The 23,235-nt window shown below is 36.8% G+C and overlaps 1 protein-coding gene across 2 annotated transcripts in view; it reads right to left on the reverse strand.

Moving 5' to 3' along the window:
- The window catches only part of USP22 (ubiquitin specific peptidase 22), a 272,625-nt gene that overhangs the window by 146,921 nt on the left and 102,469 nt on the right, over nucleotides 1-23,235 (reverse strand). Inside the window, exon 2 of one of the 2 annotated variants that reach the window (XM_043966431.1) lies at nucleotides 18,360-18,491. In XM_043966431.1, the coding sequence (XP_043822366.1) occupies nucleotides 18,360-18,491 (132 nt within the window). Of the gene's footprint in view, nucleotides 1-18,359; nucleotides 18,493-23,235 lie in introns of both variants that reach the window. The other variant, XM_043966439.1, reaches the window with a different exon arrangement.

The following is a 23,235-nucleotide window of genomic DNA, read 5'->3' on the forward strand; positions in this document are numbered from 1 at the left end:
TACTATATAAAAGTTATGATGAACTGGATGCTATCAGAAAAACTTGGAAAGACCTACAAGAACTGAAGCAGAGAGAAATGTACTGTATACAAAATAACAGCAATAGTGCAAGATGATATCTGCTGGGAAGCACATGGTTTTAATCTGTTTTCAGATACCATCAGTTCTTTCTCTGTAGATGGATTGCAATTTACCTAAATCCTTCAGTTATATTGGATCATTGCCTTGCTGAAAATAACCACGTGCTTCCCAACTGCACAAACATATATACAGGTTAAATTGGAGGTAATTTCAGAAGGAAAGCATTAGCAATGCTGGGGGAAAGACTAGGAGAACTGGGAAAATACTCTTCCAGCAGGTGGGATTTGAGATCAGTCTTAAAGGAAGCCAGAAGTTTGAGGTAAGAAAGAAAAGAATTGTGGGTGGAGCACAGGCCCTGGAGTCAAGAGCACCTGAGTTCAAATCTGGCCTCAGGCACTTAACACTTACTAGCTGTGTGACCCTGGGCAAGTCACTTAACCCCAATTGCCTCACTAAAAAAAAAAAAAAAAAAAAAAAAGGAAGGAAAAGAATTCCAGGCATGAGGGAGAGCCACTGAAAATACAGAGTTGGGAGATGGAGTTTCTAGTGTGAGAAACAGGGAGGAGGCCGGTATCACTAGATAGTGGGATATGTGGTGGGAAGTGACTGGAAGGGAGCAAGGGATTAGGTTATGAAGGGCTTTAAAAGTCATGCAGGGGGCAGCTAGGTGGCAAAGTGGATAGAGCACCAGCCCTGAATTCAGGAGCACCTGAGTTCAAATCAGGCCTCAGACATTTGACACTTACTAGCTGTATGACCCTGGGCAAGTCACTTAACCCCAATTGCCTCACCAAAAAAACAAAAACAAAAACCAAAAAACAGATCTCTTTTAGGGGCAGCTAGGTGGTGCAGTGGATAGAGCACCGGCCCTGGAGTCAGGAGTACCTGAGTTCAAATCCAGCCTCAGACACTTAACACTTACTAGCTGTGTGACCCTGGGCAAGTCACTTAACCCCAATTGCCTTACTTTAAAAAAAAAAAAAAAGCCATGCAGATCTTATATTTGAAGCTGGAGGCAATAAGGAGTTACTGGACAAGAGAGACAGACAGACAGACAAAGACTGACTTGGTCAGGGAGGGAAACCAACCAGAAGCCTATTGGAATAGCCTCCATACAGGGTGAGACGGGGCTATATTAAGGGGGTAAAAGTGTCAGAGAAGAAAAGGGGAATGAGAGAATTGTGATTGTATACTTGGCATTTGATTGGGGAGGGGGTGAGAGTAAGGAGTCAGGAATGATACTAGGTTGCAAGCCTGGGTGACAGGAAGGATAGTAGTATTTTCAACATTAATAGGGTTGGGGGGAAAGATAATTAGTTCAGTTTTTGTCATGCTAAGTTTGAGATAAGAAAGAGAAAGATAATGATGTGAGACTAGGAGTCAGGAAAAAAGTTAGGGTTGGAGAAATAGATCTGAGAATCATTTATCTAGAGATGATCACTGAATCCATGGGAGTTGATGAGATCACCAAGCAAAATTATATATAGAAGATGGCCCATTAACTAGCCTCGTAGGAAACCAATGGTTAACAGGCTGAACCTGGATAAAGACCCATCAAAGGAGACTGAGAAGTAGTAGTCAGGTAGGAAGAGAACCAAGAGAGAAGTGTTTCAAAAACCTAGAGAGAAAATATCAAAGAGAATAAGGAGAATGACAAAAGTCAAAGTTGTCCAATAAGCAGTTGGAGACGTAACATGTCCTTTGGAGAAGGTGGGATTTAATTTAAGTTGGCAAAGACAAGACACCAGATAGAATAGGTTAAGAACTTTCACCTGGCCTTGTTAACATTTTTCTTTTAGCAGAAACTACAGGTTCATGTAGGGGAAGAATGGAAAGGTAGAAAGGGACTAGCCAAGTTTAGGAAGGTACTGACTGCCAAGAAGCTAACTTTTATCTTGCAGGTAATAGTCAGTAATGTTTTTAAATAGGAAACTGACATGTGAAATGGTGGAAACATTAATCTGGTAACAGTATATAGAATGAAATGGAAGACTGGCAGCAAGAAGACCCATGGCCAGTCAGAAGTGCAGTTAATCTAGAAATAAGGTGTTGAGGCTACAATAGTGAGAATGGCAATCAAGGGATGGTTACTGGAGACCATAAGATGAGCTTAATGAAAAATAATTGTTTCACATCAATTTTTGCTTTTTCTTTGTATCCCCAGAACTTAACACAGTGTCTGGCATATAGTATGTTGTTCTTGTTAACAAGAACTACTTAAAAATAATAAACTGATTGATTGATACACTGAGATGTGATATTTTTCCAAAGGCTTCAGATATTCTGAGAACAAAATAACACACAAAGCACTCAACCAACAAATGAAGCTGGAAAAATCTGAAGTACAGTTTCACTAGACATCATCTTCTATAATGATTCTAAGATATCCTTTAGTTTCAAAACCTGTAATCCTTTGATAAGGCAAAACGTACTTTTCTAAACAGTCAAGTCACAGTTAACTAAAAATATCACACATTATCCAGAACTCAGCAGGATACTCATACTACCCTTACAATGTTATGAAAATACTCATTAAAAAAAGAAAATGATGGAATAAAGTTTTAAACCAGTTCTTAAACTCCACAACTGCTGGAGGATTATAATTACCGTATTTTGATTTTGTAGAGGCAGTAACTGAGCCACCATGAGGTCAACTCATAAGTGAATGCAATTCAATACCAGTTCTGAGCGAAGCCAGAAATTCCCCAAAAGGGCCTGAACTATAGCTTTTGAACCACACCTTATTTTACATGCTAGAGAAACTAAACTGAAAAAATAAAAAACCTTACATAAGGTGATGAAGTAGCAATAAAATGAGCGAGGAGTAGAGGGGTTCTTCCAATTATGTACCTAAATTAGTTTTAAATTGAGCCTTTTGATTTCCTGAGACTTGATCAATTTAAAACACTCACTTACCTAGAAGACTAAAACTAGTTTAAGCTATTGGCAGTAGCAATCTTCCTCCCATAAACGGCCAGTTGTAACTTATACAAATAAAAAGCCATACAGCTCAAGACACTTCAAAGAATGCCATTAAACAATTAGACATTTTTTGAAGTGTGGCCTCCAAAGAAAACAAGCATTAGACTTCGTAAAGTCTCTTAAGAATTCAATAATGTGAACACTAATGCACCAGAAGCTGAAATATCCACTAACCAACCACTTAAGAACAGTGTTAAGACTAAAAGAAAAGTTTCTTTGCATAGATCGCTTTAATTTGGTAACACGATGGAAACACTCTCAGAAATTTATATAAAAGATTGGCTTTTGTTATCTCCCTTCCATTTCCAATCACCCGCCTCATTTGTTCTCTAGATTTCTGCCTAAAAAGGAACCTTTGTCAATACTGAAAGACAGCATGGTGTAATGTAGTGGTTTCCAAACATGGGGCCACAGACTGCAGAAAAGAATAAAAAGGAATCATTAGAGAAGACATTGAAGCCATCCTTACTTGCTGCACTGAGATTTAAAGGCCCAAACAATTTAGATTGCAAAACAGATCTAAGGCCAAAATGTTCATCCCTTTAATCAGACATCCAGTCTCTGAAAGTTGAAAAAATACAAATAGCTAACTTATTAAATGAGAGGTAATAATGACAATACATGTATGTAGACAATCTGCAGACTAAACAAATAATGTGTCACATATTGCTATTTATCAAATTATGTAGGTGCTGATAAAATACATAAAATAGAAATTTAATAGCATTTCTAAAAAAACAGGGCAGACTTTCTGTCATCATGTATTTTGTCAGCTTCTTTTGGTAAAATTATTATCTAGACGTTTATTGCTTTTCTTTGTAAACCCTATGTATTTTGTTTTATGCCTTTAAAAATGTTACTCTGAGAAGGGATTTGCAGGCTTCACTGTACTTCCCAAGGGGTCCAAGACAAAAAAGATTAAGCCCTGTACTAAACTTGTCATAACACTGTGTCTCCTGGTATCATTAGGCATCTACCCCCTGGAGGTCAACAGAAAGTCTCCTCTATGTATTATAATGGCCCAAGAGCCTTTTAGTAGATGCCAAACTACCTGACAATAGGTGACTCAACTGTGATATATGAATATAATGAATCATTATCATGTAACAGGAAATAGCAAATATGAGGAGATTCAAAGAAATATGGGGAGAAAAACATGAACTGATTCAGAGTGAAATAAGCAGAGTCAAGAAAACAAAATACACATACCTATGACAGTAAAAACACCAAAAGGAAAGCTGGAAGTCATTGTAATGACCCACCCAGGTCCTGGAGAACAGATACTGAGATACAGGTCCCTCTACTAGGCGGAACAAGGTTCAAATTGTAGCACACACTTTCAGGCAGGGTTACTATATCAATTGTTTTGCTTAATTAATTGTTTTACACAACTTATGCACCATCCTAAAAGCAGTCCCTTTTATCTACACTGTCCACCAATGTTTCTCCAATTTAATTCTCAAGTATATTATCTGCCATCCTGTTTTCTATTGCATTGATCACATTTTTAGTCATGTACTGGAGCATTGGAAAGAACATTAAATTAAGAATTGGGGAATTTGGTTTAGAATCTTGTACTTGTTACCTGGAAGGCAACACGATAAAGTGGAGAAAATGCTGCATATGAGTGAGGAAGACACAGGTTTAAATCTTATCTGTGATACAAATCATGAACAAATCACTTAACATCACAGAGACCTAGTTTTGTCAATTGTATTGGGGACAACAATATACATAAATGAGAGGCTTAAATAAGATATATATGTGTGTAAGAAGGTTGTCCTAAAAATGCATTAAGACTTTTGCAGTAAGACCCTGTGTTGTGTTACACACAACATATAAATATATTATAACCCATAGAACCTTGGACAAATTACTTCCCAAACCTGGCTCTGGGTTTCAACTGTAAAATAAAGGGTCTGCACTAAAGGTTCCCTCAAGTCCTTTCCATTTTTAAGTACTATGATTCTATATTCCCAAATTCTCTATATTATGTCAATTCTACTGAATTTTATAATCTTCCCAGATTTCTCAGCTGCATGAAATGCTTTCTTTAATTTCTCTTGTAATTTTTATTTCTTAGGCAATTTCATTTCCTCCTTTATTAACTTGGATAAATCCATTTAATTTTCAGGTTTTCTTGCACTGGTTTTTAAATACTACTTTTGATAATGGTTCAGCATATCTTTTCTTCAGGTATTTTCCCTTTTGCTTCTTTCATGCCATAAACCTTCATTCTATCAGACCTCCTCTATTTGCTATCTTTTTCGTAGAATTCTAATTTTCTTATGAGAATAGACTCCCTTAAAATGTCTCATTATGACATCTTCCCAGAAGATTTTTTTTCCTACCATCTCAGGTAGGAAAAAAAAAAGTCTTAGCAATTCCTAATTGACTGTAATTTCATGTCTCAAAGATAGAGAACTTTTTGAAAAATAAAGTCCATGGCCCATTTTCATATCATAATAGGCTGTCTCCCACATTTAAGCCCCAAACACACCATGGTGGTATATCTTCACACTATAGCATAAACTTATTATAAACTCATTTTACATTATTTTATTCCACAATATCCTAGTTCTACCTCAACTACAATGACAGGATTCTACAATTTCAAGAGCTTCCCTGGATCTCTTTTTCCAGTTTTTTAATCCTGTAACTCGAGAAAATAAATTCTGTAAGGAGAATTGAGGATAAGACTTTTCCCTGATTACTGGTGGAGGAAGGTGAGAGTGCACTAAGATAATATCCTGCCACCATGCCCCTAGTTCCTGCCAATTGGGGAAGGATAAGCTGGGACTGCTGTAGCTTGGGTGAATAGCTCAAAGTAAGGAGTTCTGAGGTGCAATAGGGCTAAAAGTTGATTGATACCTACACTAAGTCTGACACAAATATGGTGAGCCCACATGGAAACACAGGGACATCAGAAAAACTGTCATGAAAGCTTTCAGGATAATCGTTTTGGGGACTGGGCTGGTGAGTAGCTGCTGCACTTACAGCCAAGACCCAGCCTTGAAAAAACAAAACAAAGCATATTTTGTAGATTAACATTTGGAGGCATGAAACATGAATAGAACTCATAAATGTCATTCTGGGGAAAGGAGGAAAAGAAAGGAATGACCACTGTGATGGGAAGGAGAGGTTAGTAAAGTCTTGGAGTAAAATGGGATCTAATTAGTCTGTTTTCCCATTGGAAAATTGCTACACAAGTATTTATGATGTTGTCATTCAGTTTTGTTCAACTCTTTGTGACCACATATGGGGGTTTTCTTGGCAAAGATGCTGGAGTGGTTTGCCATTTCCTTCTCCAGTGGATTAAGGCAAACAGAGGTTAAGTGACTTGCCCAGGGTCACACAGCTAGTGAGTGTCTGAAGCCAAATTTGAATTCAGATTTTCCTGACTCCAGGCCCAGCATTCCATCCACCAAGCCACCTAGCTGCCTCCGAAGTATTTATAATACTAACTGCTTATTAGACATTCTGAACCAGACATCTCAAACTCAACATGTCCAGAAACTGAAATCATTCTATTCCCAAACCCTTCCTTCTTCCTAAATTCCCTATTACCACAGAGGTCACCAGCTATTCAGGTTTACAACCTTAGCATTATCCTAGACTCCTCACTCACTCTTACTCCACATATCCAATCTGTCACAAAGCTATATTCCACCTTCACAATGCCTGCCTCTGCCTCCCTCCCTCCCTCCCTCCCTCTCTCTCTCTCACACACACACACGTATGCATGTGTGTGTGTGTGTGTATGTATGTATGTATGTATGTATGTATGTCAGTCTGTCAGTCCTGAACTCACACAGCCACCATTCTAGTGCATGCTTTCATTACCTTACACCAATAGCCTGACAGTGTGTTTCTCTGCCTCAAAGCTCCAGCCTACCCTCCCTATGCCTGCCAAAGTGATCTTCCTAAAGCACAGGTCTGACTATGTCACTTCCCCTTAATCAGTAAGTCAGTGGCTCCCTATTACCTCCAAGATCAAATAAAAAATCCTGTTTGGATTAAAACTCCTTAAACTTTGGTCCCTTCCCATTATTTTCACACTTTACTTCCCTTTACATACTCTATAATCCAGTGACCCAAGAGAACTCACCTTCCAATTCTATGCTTTTCCCCTGGTTGTCTCCATGCCTAGAATGTTCTCTTCCTCCTTGCCTCTCTCCTACCTTCCCCTTCAAGATTCAGATCAAAGCACAAGGCATTTCCTGGTCTCTTTCAACCCTTCTAGTTAGCAACTGCCCTTTAAGATTACCCTCCTATTTACAATGTAAATTGCATATACTAAGTTGTATGTGCTTTGTCTCCCTCCATTGGGATCTAAGCTCTCTAAAGGCAGGACCATGTCTTTGCCTCTATCCCCAGCTGATATCACAGAACCCAGTACAAAGAAAGTATGTAATAACTGATTACCGATGATGATATATAATTTGATATTTGACATTCTGATGGGAAAATGTCAACATTAAATTTCCCTTATGGAATCCTGTATTGCATGAAACAATGATACCTGAATACAAATTTTTCACTTTTATTTTCAAGCATCAGGACATTACATGAAAAAAAATATATAGTGAAAATGGAACATAAAGAATCACCTTTTTAAATGAAAAAAAAAATCACCTAACTTTTAAAGCATCAACACAGAGAGAAGGGGGGGGGGAAGGGAGAGAGAATGCTTTTCAACAAAACTTGACAATACAATGATAGAATGTAATGTTGGAAATACTAAATTGAGAGTTAAAAGACCTGTATTCTAGTCTCAGTTCTTCTGTTAATTGGCTATGTGATCTTAGCAAGACAATATTTTCTTGAGACTTTGGTTAAGATGTATGCAAAATGTGGGGGTCTTCTTGAACTCAAATTCTCTGATGCTATGAAATGCATTTAGTTTCAATAGTCCCTTCGTTTTTTACTTTGAGGGGGGGAAAAGAAGCTTTATGTGACTTTAACACCAAAGATGTGAATACTCCAACAGTGTCAAAATTTTCTTTACTCATTATCCTATCTTCTAAAGTTCTAGCCGCTTCACATTAATTTGATATCATTAACAATCATTCACTTCACAGGCTTGTATGTACCAAGTTTACAATTCAAATCAACACAATGAACATTTATTATGTACTTTAACCACATAAAGGCACTACTGTGTTAGGTGCTTACAAAGTAAAAAAGAAAAAAAGAAAGAAAATAGTTTCCACTCTCAAGAAGCCTTTATTCAAAAGGGAGAATGCAACATAATCACAAAGTTATTATACAAAATAATTTCACGCAGGAGAGATTACTAACTAGAGGAATCAAAAAGGCCTCATTAAAGGAGGTGGCCCCTCAAGTATGCTTTGAGGGAAGCAAAGGTGAGAACAGAGTGCATTCCATACATGGGATACTATCTTTGAAAAGGGGTTAGGACAGGACATGGATTGTGAGGTACCAGGAACAAGCAAAATGCCATTTTGACTAGAATGAAGAAGGTGTAAAGGAGAACAATATGAAGTGAGACTGGAAAAGTGGGTGGGAACCTAATATAGAGATTTTGACATTTCAAGGTAAGGATTTTTTATTTTATCCAAGAGGCAGTAATAGGGAACTACTGCAAAGCTCTGAGCTTAGAAGAGTGGCATAGGTAGAGCTCTGTTTTAGGGATATCAATTTGGCAGCTGTGTGGAGGATATAATATAATTTAAATAGCCTTTCAGCAAGTATTACATCTGCCTACCAGTCTTAGAGAGAACATATTTTGTTGCGTTTGTTGATTAAAAACCATTAACTTTCTGACTACGGATTTATCATTTCCCATGTAACAGAGAGAGATATCACTCACAGGTAACTAGATTATTAATTATCCACACACTAATTCCTCTACACACTTTATAGTCAATTGAATTGTTCACATAGATCTCTTTTTAGTCAGTGAGCCAGGGAGAAAGATGAAATGCAAATCCATCATTTTTAATAACAGCCAAAATTTACTAGAAAGGCTATGGAATAGCAATCATCATCACCCATCACCTCATACTTTTTGCTTTTTAATTTTACAAAATGGCTTCCTCACAGCTGTGAAATTTAGTAGATAGGACAATGCTGTTCAAAAGAGGTAAGTGACTTCCTCTGGGCCACAAGGAATAAACACTGGAGCTGGGACTTTAACCATCATCTTCCCAGCTCTATGTCTAGAGCTAAATGAGATTAGTGATTAAAATAGGGCTTAATGGTAGATTTCAATTATCTGTATCATCCCTGGCTCCACTGTCTCACATAAATTAATGAAAGCTAAGAAAGAAAATCTAAGACCTCCCTGCCCAATACTATGCCAACACAGAGGAACTAAGGATCTCTAAAGATGTGTAAAACTGCTTATCATATTGTCAATGTTTAACATGGAAAAATGCTACAGACATTTTCATCAGCAACAAATAATTCCCAATTAGGTTGGTACTTTAGATTTTTTTCAAAGCTCCATTTCCAAGATATCCCTCTCAGGAGTTATCCTTGATGTTCTCAGAAAAAAACCCAAAGACCTAAAAAAGTCACTCATAATTAAAGAAATAGTAAATAGTTTCATCTCTGCTATAAACTAAAAGGAGAGGGAACACAACACTTTTAGAGAATCAATTTAAAATTTAGAACCTCAAGCTAGAAAACTGTTCATTTCAGTCAAGTCAAACCACTACATCCTAAGATTGTAGGGAAAAAAATGTAAAGAAATGTAAACTTATCCATACAAAAATCTTTATAGGAACTTTATTTATAATAAAACTTTAAAAATACATGTTTTAACAACTGACAAATGGCTGAACAAATTGTATCTGAACATAATGAAAAATTACCACTCTTCAAGAATGACAAATATGAAGACTATAAATAAATCTGGAAAATGTATAAAGTAATGCAAAAAAGGGGGGAAATCAGAGTATACACAGTAACTCCAAATTTGTAAAAAAAGTAGCAAAAACATAAAAAGAAATCATGCAAAAATGCACAGAAGAAAGAACAAGAGGTAACAAAGAAATAATCAGGATCATTTTGGTCATTATTTTTGTCAAGATTAACAGATTACAAAAACAAAATGCACGGAATTTGATGGATGACCATTTATTAGGCACTCCTTAGTGTTCATTTTGTTCACCTGAATGCTTTTGTTGACAGTTACTAAGTTAAGAATAAAATAAATGGAAGGACACATCCTTTTAGATAGCTTACATAAAGGCAAACTGAACTATAATTGTCATATCACATGAGAAACATGCCCTCTAGTGGGAAAGTGTTTATTTCTCATGTGATGCAGAATCAAAGAGTGTGCTATATGAGGTTTATATTTAATTGCCTTGTCTTTTCACTTCTACAGTCATCATCATCAGGTCCAGCTTTAATTAAAAATGCTTCCATGATTCTCACAAGCGATATGGTTGATTTCTAAAGTAGTTATTTTATATAAATACACTGGATTCATTTTTATTTAGAGGGGGTTACATATTAAAATCCAAAGTATTTGGTATCCCATCACAATTGATAAATGAATGAGGATATTCACTTGGCAGACCTTGTATGCAAAGTAGGTCATATAATTTTAAAGTAAAAAAAATCTAGGAAAGAAAAAAAAATATTAGGTCATAACAACTTTGGAGGAGGAAAAAACCCTAGATGATGAGGTAGCAGAAAAAAAAAAGAATAAGAAATTCTGGTACTTCCCAAAAGCTAGTAGGTGTTTGAAAAAAAACGATCATCTTCAGTACTTGGATGGCAGTAGCAGCTGAAATAAAGAATTCTTAAAAGCCACCTTCAGACTGCAGTTTCTGCTGTAGTTACCATGGCGACTAACATCAGACCAGCAGAAAGTGGGTGATTTTTAAAAGTCACAATTTAAAAATATATAGTGATTTTTCAAAGAACTACATCCTTTCTTGTAGAAACATCAGTAGAAGCAATGACAAGCTAGAACTGAGCTGCTATAGGGTTTCAGTTATATTTGATTCTTCTTTTTTTTTTTTTTTAACAAGTCACAGGTTTCTTTGTTGAAAATTTCCTTCATGAATGTTTTCAAATTAAAACCAGGCCTTCACATTTCATATTAAATTTCAATGCAATCTGATGAAATGGCTTTAAGGTTCTAAGCATGATGTAGTTGAATTCCTCATACTGTTGCCTCATCCTTTTTGTACTGCCCTTTAACCTAGTCTGGAATGACTCCTTCAGTTGAGGCAGCTTCTCTTTCCATAACAGTAAAAGGGACTGAATCCTAAGAGACAACACATGACTAGCAAGGAGGACTAGAAAATGGACAGGAATTCAAAAGACTGTCCTCCAAATAGAGACTCTGCAGTGTGGCCAGAAGCCAGAGATCAAATATGTCTATGGGCAAGGCTGTAGGATAAAGATTTCTCCTTTAACTTTGGAACATCAAAGTTACAAGTCCTATTTAAAAAACAAAAACACCTCAAGAAGAACTAAGCTGCTTGGAGGTATAATTTATGGACTCCCTTTGTTAGGGAGGCTGCTAATGAAAGGAGTTTTTCATTCACAATGTGCTTCTCAAAAAAGTGCACTGGGACAAATTGAGGTATGGTCAAGAGTATGCTTCCATCCTCCTACCTCTGATTCTGGTTACTGCCCCACAGAAGACCCCTGGTCAATTCCTATTCTATTTCTGTAGCATCTTCTTTTTCCTCATCCCATTCAAACATCTTACATTCAAAGGCCTATCCCATCAATCCATTTTGCTGGTGAGGATGGGAATTTTCTTCTCCCTCCCACAATGTGTGCCAATATGATGAATGTGCAAAGAATAGAAAAGTTGAGATCATCATAAGCAACCTGATTCAGAAGGGAAAAATCAGTTTTAGATTTCAGAAATCAACTTTAGAAGTCAGTTATTTCCCTTTGCATTCTTTTTTTTTTTTTTTTTTAGTGAGGCAATTGGGGTTAAGTGACTTGCCCAGGGTCACACAGCTAGTAAGTGTTAAGTGTCTGAGGCCGGATTTGAACTCAGGTACTCCTGACTCCAGGGCCCGTGCTCTATCCACTGCACCACCTAGCTGCCCCCCTTTGCATTCTTAAACCAATCAACAATGAATGAGAGAAGAAACGCACTAAAAATTTTCTAAATTTAAATTCAGCATTTCTTATCTCAGTCATCCACGTGGGCAGATAAGTGAGCTGTTTAAAAATTCTTTAACTATATTACCTGCATATTTTAAACTTCACTTAGATATCCTCAGGCCTATAGAAACAAAAATAAATCTGGCATATAACATATGTATCCAAATGAAGGGTCCTGGTACCACATAATAGAACAACCTTTGATAGACAGCTCTGAATCTGAAGTTCAGATGCATCTTGAGTCCCATGTGCCATTATGTCTATAAGTACACGACCCTCCTCCTCCCACCCTCCACCTCTGAAAGACCTCATTACTAAGTTTCTGTAACAAAGGCCTATAGGATGGACACTGAGGTCTGAATTAATAGACTCTTATTGACTCAAAGCAGTACATTTTTAGAAATAATAGTATGTACCCAGCGCTTATAGCAATGTGTATGCAAAGAAAAAAAAGTACTTAGAACAAAACCAATGTTGAGAAAATATACTGTCTGACCCAAAAGTCCACAAAAGCTTCCCCATTACACTGCAATTGTTCAGATGAGGGAGGACATAAACCCTACAATCCTCATGTGGCCCTACCCTACTTTAAGTTACTGCCCTGTATCTCCCTTTCAACTTCAAACTCCTTGAAAATCTGTCTATACTCCTCATTGCCTCCATTTCCTCTCCTTTCACTTACTTCTTAACCCCTTGAAATTTGGCTTTACTTTTCAACCTTATCACATAACTGAAACTTCTCTCTCCAAAATTATCAACAATCTCTAATCACCAAATCCAGTGATTTTTTTTCTCTCTCAATCATCATGTTTCTTAACGTCTCTGAAGCATTACTGCCCACATTCTTCCCGTTTTCCTTCCCTCCTATCTGACCAGTCTCCAGTATGAACAGTCTCCTTTGCTAGATCATGATTTATATTCTTCCTCCAACTGTAGGTTATCCACAAGGATCTATCCTGGGTCCCCTTCTTTTTTCTCTACATATTCTCAATGACTTCAATAGCGCCCATGGGTTCAAACATTTGTCACACTTGGCATTCCATCTCCCATCTCCCATCTCCTCCACGTCATAGAATATTCTTCTTCCTTCAAGAGGCAACTCAAACACCACCTTCTATGATCCCGATTCCCTGATCCCCATAACTGCTAGTGGCCCCACAATCCAACTACCTTGTATTTAACTGTTTTGCATTTATTTGTATTTGTTCTGTATACTTTATAGATATCCTTGTTGTCTCCTTTATTAGAACATAATCTCTTTGCAGGTAGGGACTGTTTCATTTATTCAACTTATTTCCCCAGTACCTAGCATAGTGCCTAACACACAGAAGTCACCTAATAAATGCTTGTTGATTGACAGAGTTTAAAAACCCAGGTTTGCAACCTTAGATTCTTCCTCACTCCCTTACTCCACATATCCAATCAGCTGCCAAGTCTTGTTGATTCTACTTCTACATCTCTGGTATCCATTTCCTGCCCTCTGCTCACATAGGCACCTGTATGAGTCAGGTTTTCAATGATCTTATCAACAGCCTCCTCATTGATTTCCTTGCCAGAAGTCTTTCTCTTCTCCAGTCCTTGAAACTGTCAAAGTAGTCTTCCTGAAAAATAGGTCTGACCATGTCATTCCCCTGTTCTAGTAGCAACTTGTTAGCTTTAAGATCAAAAAGAGACTCACTTTTTTGACATTTCAAGTCCCTCACAACCAGGTTTATAACACAATATTAACCCTGCATTTACTCCATGATCCAACCAAATGGGCCTTCTTGCTGTTCCTTAAGCAAACATGCCAATCCCCACCTCCATGCCTTTGCACAGCTGTCTAGCCAAGTACAGAGCATACTTTTTTATTCTTTCCTTTTTTTTTTTTTTAAACGGAGCAATGAGGGTTAAGTGACTTGCCCAAGGTCACACATCTAGTAAGTGTCAAGTGTCTGAGGTTACATTTGAACTCAGGTCCTCCTGAATCCAGGGCCAGTGCTTTATCCACTGTGCCACTTACCTGCCCCAAGCATACTTTCTTTTTTTTTTTTTTTTGGTGAGGCAATGGGGGTTAAGTGACTTGCCCAGGGTCACACAGCTAGTGTCAAGTGTCTGAGATTGGATTTGAACTCAGGTCCTTCTGAATCCAGGACCAGTGCTCTTTCCATTGCACCACCTAGCTGCCGCCCAAGCATACTTTCTTAATGCCCACCTCTTAGAATTGCTAGCTTCTTTCAACGTTGAACTCCTTTCCAAAAGTTGCCTATATTATTTCATATTGCAAATATATATTATCACATGCTACATATATGTATGTATATATATATATATGTATATATATATATATATATATATTTTCCCCCTCCCAGCTACATTCTTTTTTTTTTTTTTGGGCAGGGCAATGAGGGTTAAGTGACTTGCCCAGGGTCACACAGCTAGTAAGTGTCAAGTGTCTGAGGCTGGACTTGAACTCAGGTACTCCTGAATCCAGGGCTGGTGCTTTACCACTGTGCCATCTAGCTGCCCCTCCCAGCTACATTCTTGAGGACACGGACTGACTTCTTTCCATATCACCTAGGTTAGCACTGGCATCTAAGAAGTTGCTTGACTGGCTAAATTGGATTCTTTTGGCATATTTCTTTTTTTTTTTTTTAATTATACATGAGTAGTCATGGAAAACAACTCTACATTAGCTAGGTTGTAAGAGTAATACAGATAAAAACAAAACTGCAGATGAAGAAATTGTCAAAAAAGAAATGTGTTTCAGTCCATTTTCAGATACCATCAGTTCTTTCTCTGTAGGTGTACTGCACTTTTCATAAATTCTTCAGAGTTATATTGGATTATTGTTTTGGCATATTTCTTATATAAACTATAATCTAGTTTTTCGTGATGTCAAGAACTTCCCAACAATTAAAGCTGTCCAAAAGCAGAATGAGAAGCCTGCAGAAGTAGTAGGTTCACAATCCTTTGAGATTTTTGAAGGTTAGATGACCAAATGTCAACTGTGTTGTTTTTTCCCCTGACATTTGGGGGGGGGGGGGGCGCAATTGGGGTTAAGTGACTTGCCCAGGGTCACACAGCAGTGTCAAGTGTCTGGGGCCAGATTTGAACTCAAGTCCTCCTGACTCCAGGGCTGGTGCTCTACCCACTGTACCACCTAGCTGCTCCTCAACTGTGTTTTATGAGAGGCTGAACAAGACAGCAGCTCAGAGTCCTTCCAACTTAAATTCCACAAATCTGTGAACACTGGGCAAGCAAATTATGATATTCAGCTTGGAATACAAGAGGGATTTAAAACATTTGCCTTATATTATATGTTATTACTACCTGTCAAGGGCATAAATCTGGTTTTCTACAGTGTTACTGACTACAAAAAAATTGAAGTTGAACTCAAGTGCCATCTCCTATATCAGGCCTTTCCTAATCCCTACTCCTCCAGATGTTAGTGCTTCCTTTCACAAAACTGTCTTCACAAAATTAATGATATATCTGTTCTTTTAACTTTTGTGCTTTGCTACTCAATTAGCCTGGAAGTTTTCTGAAAGCAGGACCTTATTTTCATCAGTATTGGCCACAAAACAGACATTCAATAAATATTTGTTGATTAATCTGGGAAGAAAGCAAAGTAAATAAATGACTCATTTCATTATCTCATAATGCAATATCTTTTGCCAGGTTCTGTTTCCAATTATCCATCAAATTACATTAACTATCTCCCAAACATGTAGCTTCTCTTGAGTTAGCATCTTCTTCACAGAAGAAGTGTAAGACCGTAAAATTAGGGAGAGAATTCCCCTTTGATCTGGACAGTTCACTACCTTCAATATTTGAGACTTTGAGTATTTTCTTATTAAACATTATTTTCATTTTGATACTATAAACACAAATTCCTACACATACTCACATTTCTGTTGGTGTAACCTTTTATATAACACAACAATCTCTTTTCAACCTATTTCCCTTTACTGTACTATTTCGCACAAAAGAGTATCACTCAAAGTAAGTTGCCTAAAGAGTGCTCCAAGAAAATTTATCACAAGCTCTTCAAAAGTTCTTCTTTGATACTGTGATCTGCAAGTGACCCTAGGCTTTTTTTTTTTTTTTGACCCTAGGCTTTCAAAGGCTATACCAGCAGAGCAAAAAGCACTAACAAATCCTACACCAAGCTGGAAAAGCTTCAAATACTGGCCTAATAATGGACTATACAAACCAGAGAGGTTCAACACTAACTCAGATGATTAATTTTTCAGCCACAGAAACTCACAAGGCCATAAAATAGAGGACTGTGATATATTTGACCTTTGTCAATGGTTCTAGTACTCAAACCAACAAAAATCACATATCCTCTAATTATCAAAATAATATTATATTTAAAATGGCCTGGGGGCAGCTAGGTGGCCCAGTGAATAGAGCACCAGCCCTGAAGTCAGGAGTACCTGAGTTCAAATCTGACCTCAGACACTTAACACTTACTAGCTGTGTGACCCTGGGCAAGTCACTTAACCCTAATTGCCTCACTTAAAAAAAAAAAAAAAAAGGCCTGAGCTAGGCCATTCAGACAAATATAAAAATGCCACAATGGAAATGATTGGATTTAAAGATTTTTCTTAATGGTCATATGAGGTAAGGTTTGAGGATAATCTGTTCATTTCAATTAGGTACCTTTCCTTGATCTCAATTATTAAGCACTAAGTCCACCAAAATAAAATTTTTTTGTTACAACTATGATTTCCTTACATTTAAGGAATTGCATTTAATTATACAAATATTAAAAGGCTATCAGATATTAACTTCAGATACACAAAAAATAGATTTAAACTAAATAGCTTATGGATACAAGTCAAACATGGCAGATAATCTATTTGCCTAAAATTGTTTTAAGGACTTTCAGAAACAAAACAATAACAAAAACCCAAGTCACTGGGTTTCATAAAACCTCACTTAAAGGCTCACTCGCAATATGTTGTTTTTTTATTCTGTGTAGTAGGACTGTTTTCACGGATATGACTTGACTCCCTGATTTTAGACCACAATGTTCTCAAAGAAGGCTAAAAACACTTTTCATTATACTAGGTAAGACTTCATCCTCAGCTACCTATCTTTCTAAAGGTTTTCTTTCTATCATGCCAAGTTAAAAAATAAATTAAATGCGTCAAATTGGACCTCTTAAGAATGTGCCTCTTCTGCCAATGTTTAAGAGCCTACAAAGGAAGAGAGAAAATTCTAAGTAGCTATAGTCAGAGAACAAATTCAAGATTTGTACACTGGCATCCTATATGAAATCAATATAAATCTCCAAGCTAAAAACAAAGATTTTTTCCAAGTTTCTGCATTTTAACACACTATAGAAGCTGAAAATGAAGGTGCAAGAATATGAAAGAATGTATTATTACTGCCAACAGAAATATAAAGTGAAATTTGCTGTTTTTCTTGATGCTATACGAAGGCAGTGTGTTCCTTAATGAATCTATATAACTAAAGGCAAGAAAGATATTTTTAAATATTTGCAACTCAAAATGGACACTGGCTGAGCTTAAAGATTGATTTTACTGACTTTGCCTACAGTAGCTTTCAATTTATGAACTCCAAAAGCAAACATCAAGCTTTGACATTTCATTTGTTAAAAAAAAAAAGGACTGAAGATATTAAAAATTAATTTAAGATGATTTTTAAAAATTAGTTTAATAAGGGCAAGGTTGAACCCAATTTACAAATTACCCAAAGCTGTAGAAAATGTACAATTAAATAATGAAAAAGAAATGAGGTAAATTTATGACCATTCCCTCCACTTCATTTATTTCAGTAAACATTCATGAAATTTCCATGCAAAGGGCACAACATTATTAAGAAATAAGGAGAAATAATGATCCAATGTAGAAAGTTACTTGTTGGGGGAGTGGGGAGGTGAGGAATGGTAGAATTGTAGAAGAGGAAAATGTCAATTTTATACTACAGTTCAAAGGAAAAGAAAAATAGACAAGTCTTTATTTAGAAATTTCAAAGGGGCGGGGGGGGGGGGGGGGGGGCCCGCGCAGCTAGGTAGCAAAGTGGATAAAGCACCGATCCTGGATTCAGGAAGACCTGAGTTCAAATCCGGCCTCAGACACTTGACACTTACTAGCTGTGTGACCCTGGGCAAATCACTTAACCCCCGTTGCCCAGCAAAAAAAGAAAAGAAAAAAAATTTCAAGAAGGCAACTTACCCAAGTTATGTCGCTTTGTCTTTGCGTGCTCATGAATATGTTTCTTTGTAAAACAGCCAAAGAAGACACAGTAGAGGCAAGAGTGGAGTCTATTTAAGTGGGCGCCACACATATGACAGATGCACGACTTTGCCTGGAAAACAGAATAGAAAAAAAATCAAAATCAATAAGAAGCAAGAAGAATCCAAATATAAATTATCAGACAAACGGTGAAGGCCAACAGATCTGGAAGGAGAGGCTGTTATTAACTAGGGCTCAATCTCAATAAAGACAATGAACAAAAGGAAAATTTTATCAAAATAGAACTATGATTTCTAAAATGCTTTTCAATTCCTCAAAAACAGGCACACATTAATCACATTTACCCCACAATCTCACGTATTTACACATAGTCAAGTATCTAGTAATCAAGTTAAATATCTACACACTATAGATCATACATTTTATTCACAGGACAAGTTCTAAGTCTCTTAATAGGAACCAATTTAACATGAAGTGACAATCAAGAACAAAGAAACAAACTTAAAAGGACTAAGTCATAGTTCACATTTCTATAGTGCTTTCCAGGTTAATGTAATATTTTCCTCACAATTTGGTGACATAAGCAATCCAAAGTATTATTTGCTTATTTAACAGATGAGAAACCGAGGTCAAAGTGACTTGCCCTGGGTCCTACAACAAAAAAGCATCATATCCAGAATTTAAAGCCAGGTCCTCCAGGTCTTTGTAGTACAGACTTAAAATGGCAAAGCACAGAAAGCCATCAGGGGTAACCCCACATCTAAAAAGCCTACAGTCTTTTTAATGGTTTTCATAATGATGACCCTGTTGAGACAAAGATAAATTATCTTCAATATCCCTTATTTTAGGAAGTGAGGGAAACACGTTTTGATTTTTTAAATTTTATTTTAACCATAGTAGATGGACCTATTTTTCATAACTTTTTTTTTTAAGTGAGGCAATTGGGGTTAAGTGATTTGCCCAGGGTCACAAAGCTAGTAATTGTTAAGTGTCTGAGGCTGGATTTGAACTCAGGTCCTCCTGAATCCAGGGCCAGTGCTCTATCCACTGCGCCACCTAGCTGCCCCAGACCTATTTTTCTAAAACGTTCTGACACATTTTAAAGAGCTTGGCTTTGGTTGTAATATATATTACTGTGGGGAATACCCACATCGATGAGATCAATTGAAGTTTAGATTATCTGGAAAATTCAGTTGAATCAATAAGTTTATTCCCTAAATTTAGATCCCTGATTAATGAAGTATTTCCTATTAAATGTGAACGTTTTCAGACATTCCTATTCAGAAACATTGCTTCCCAACTTGTACATGACTATTGTGAAGAGAACAATCTTAAGTGGCTCACTTTGATGAGAAGAGCTACAACCTGCATCATGGTTTTCATTTAAGAGTCACATGATCCTTCCCAAACAGCCACCAGGAGATAACTAGGAATACATTTACGCTGTCTTTTGGTTCAGTATCTCCATAAATACATCTCATTAAGCTTTTTCCACTTTCAAGATATATTCTTGAACTCAAATTTTCTCATATTTGCTTCTGGCCGAATAGGACTAGACTCAGTGTGCTTCCACTCAGAAGTTACTTCAAATAAGCTTTGAATTCATTACAAAACCAAACTAAACTAAATAAAACTTTTCAGTTGATAAGTAGGTGGTTTAAAATAGAGTAATCTTCTAGGCAGAAAACAACAGCCTTCCTTCATTTTGCCAAATTCTGCCCCTTGTATCACTTAAATCATTTAAACATTAGTCAATGTAACATGCTAACTTATCTCTTCTGTGTATACGTATCTATCTATGCACAGACATATATATTCATGTTGCTTGTGTTCTAAAAACTTTGTGCAGTTTTCATACTTGCAAACAGCAAAGCCTAAGTTATATTTATCTATGATAGAAATAGTAAATGGTATTTAAAAGGCAAATTGAACTTCTGTTTTATGGTGGATATGGGGCTTCAAGCCTTCTTATAAGCCAGTTACCTTAATCTGTTGCAAAATGTGAAAGAACGCCTTCTACACAACTGTTTTCCCCAAACTTTAGCAAATTTGCTTTTATTTAAATACTGTTTACATGCTAATGATATTATACCTACAACTTAGATATACATGACTTTATAAAGACCATACAAAATATTTACATAGTGGCTTTTCCTTTAACTGAAAGCTCCAGGAAGTGCCTTTTTTCTATATATAACAACACTTATATTAACAATTACGTGTCTCAACTACACATTTTATTGTCAAAAAAAAAAATAATGTTCTTTGTTAAAATAATATCAGTGCTAGGCAAGAGACTCATTCCTGCTAAAAGCCAACCAGGCAATCAGCCAGAAGCAATCAGCAACAGGTTTCAGTTTTGCTAGGGAGAAGGAAATGTTTCCAGGAGGGAAGACCGTCACCAAGGATAAGAAAGGAAAAACTATAACCCCCAAAACAACTTCACCAACTATTGGGTCTGCCTTTTTTACCAGCTTTTTTAACAATCCAGTTATATTTTAAAAATTCAATTACACAATTCAATGTATTATCACCTTCAAATTCTCAGCTGTATTACCTTAAACTATGCACAAAGCTAATGAAACTTCAGGTGGAGGTACCGGTCCTGGGGTGAGGGAGATAAGCATTTATTAAGCACCTACTACATGCAAGGTACTCTGATAAGCACTTGATAAATATCTCATTTGATCCTTACAACAACCTGGGAGGTAGGTGCTTTTATTATCCTCATTTTACAATTAAGGAAACTGAGGCAAACAAAGGTTAACTAACTTGCATAGGATCACACACCTAACAAGTATCTGAAGCTGGATTTGAACTCATGTCTTCCTTACTCTGGGCACAATACTATCTGCTGTGCCACTTAGCTGTCGTATGGCCAGTTTAATGGGAAAAGAAGCACTGTATGAGGCAAGCCAATTCTACCTCATATAATTTTAAAAAACAGTCAACAATTAATAATAAAGGCGCTTCATCAGAATTTCAGAAGGACTTGGAAAGAATCAATTGAATTTTTTTATTTGTTAATTCCTTTAGTTACAACTGATTAAATGCTGGGGATTTTATACATGATATCATTTCTTACAGCTATTAAAATTCATAATAAAATAATAACATTAGGTTCTCAGAAACTTCATTAAGCTATTGTCATATTACACAAAATCCCCAAAACAAAGATAATATGTACCCACAAACAGAAAGTCATTTCACAATATTTGTGAACATCAAAACTAATAAACGTGGGGCGGCTAGGTGACGCAGTGGATAGAGCACCGGCCCTGGATTCAGGAAGACCTGAGTTCAAATCCAGTCTCAGACACTTGACACTTAATATCTGTGCGACCCCAAGCAAGTTACTTAACCCTCATTGCCCCCCCCAAAATACATCTCATACCTATGTCACAGATTTGTTGTGAGTCAAATAAGAATATTTGCAACAATATGCAAAAAACTTCAGTAGCTATAGAAATGCCAGTTACTTTAAAAAGTTAACCTGGTAAATCTACAGCACCTGAGATCTGAGAAAGGTTCCTTACCCAATGTTCATCTTTAGGGTTATTAAGATCGGTATTTGCAAGTGAGAAACTGGAAGAAAGAAGAGGGATAAAAGAAATCCTCAAGGGCAGGAGTGATGGGAAAAGGCAGTTCAGGCATATCAGGAGAGCAATAGATAAGAGACAGGAAGCCCAAGTGTCACACTGCTTTCTGTAAAATATTAACTGAACCAGAAGAAAGCCTCCAGCATAACAGGTGTATCCTCTATGGAAAATTTATGGAAAGTCAGGGACAACAAAGGGATCACTTAAAGGGAGTACTCACGTTGTTGAGAGCATAGATTTCACGGATCCAAAGTTGAACATCTAATCGTACATCTTCAAAAAGCATGATAATGACCAAATGGCAAAAAGAACAAGAAGCCTTGTAATTATCAAATATGGATACACTAAGAATGTATTACTAAAGGATATAGTCAGAATGCTGGGCTCTACTACTTGGCTATGACCTTAAGTTACTTGACCATCTCTGACGTCGGTCAGTTTCCTTATCTGTAAAATGAGGGAAGTCAGACTTAATGACCTCTAAGGTTTCATCAAAATCCCCGACCCATGATTTAGAACCTAAATGATCAATAAGCCTCTATGTAACTGGACACACAGCCATTCGGCCATTCCCTTGGAGATGTGAGAGTCTTTTACAATATACTGGTCTGGATCCAACTAATAGATAAATTAATCCCTGAGAGTAAGTCAGGGCCCTTTTGGAAACTAACTTTATGACTCCAATAATCTTGTAAAGGATTATTTTCTTGGAAAGTTGCAAAAGTCACATATTCCAAAGGTAAATCTACGATTAGTACCTAAGTTAACTCTCTGGTCCAGTAGTCATTCTTTTTTTTTTTTAATTTTTAGTGAGGCAATTGGGGTTAAGTGACTTGCCCAAGGTCACACAGCTAGTAAGTGTTAAGTGTCTGAGGCCAGATTTGAACTCAGGTACTCCTGACTCCAGGGCCGGTGCTCTATCCACTTCCAGTAGTCATTCTACTGGAGGTCAGAGGTTTACAAAATACCTAAAGATATGATTCAAGTACTAATCATGTTTTAAAACCAAACATATCCAAAGCCAGATCTTTCTGATTCCTATTAGTACAGGCCAAGTGGGAAGGTGAAAGTAAAGGGACCTATAGTCTGAGTCATTCAATCTCTAAGCTCAATAAAGCTATTAAATACAAAGCAATGCTGAGTCATTTCATTCAAGGATACAGCAGAGTCCAAAAGCAACATGACAACCTCTCAGTGACTCAACAGGGAAGAGAACTGCACCTATAAGTATCTCAGCTTTTAAAAAATTAACCGTT

The sequence above is a fragment of the Dromiciops gliroides genome, chromosome 1 (genome assembly GCF_019393635.1).
Source record: "Dromiciops gliroides isolate mDroGli1 chromosome 1, mDroGli1.pri, whole genome shotgun sequence".
Classification (NCBI taxonomy): Eukaryota; Metazoa; Chordata; class Mammalia; order Microbiotheria; family Microbiotheriidae; genus Dromiciops; species Dromiciops gliroides.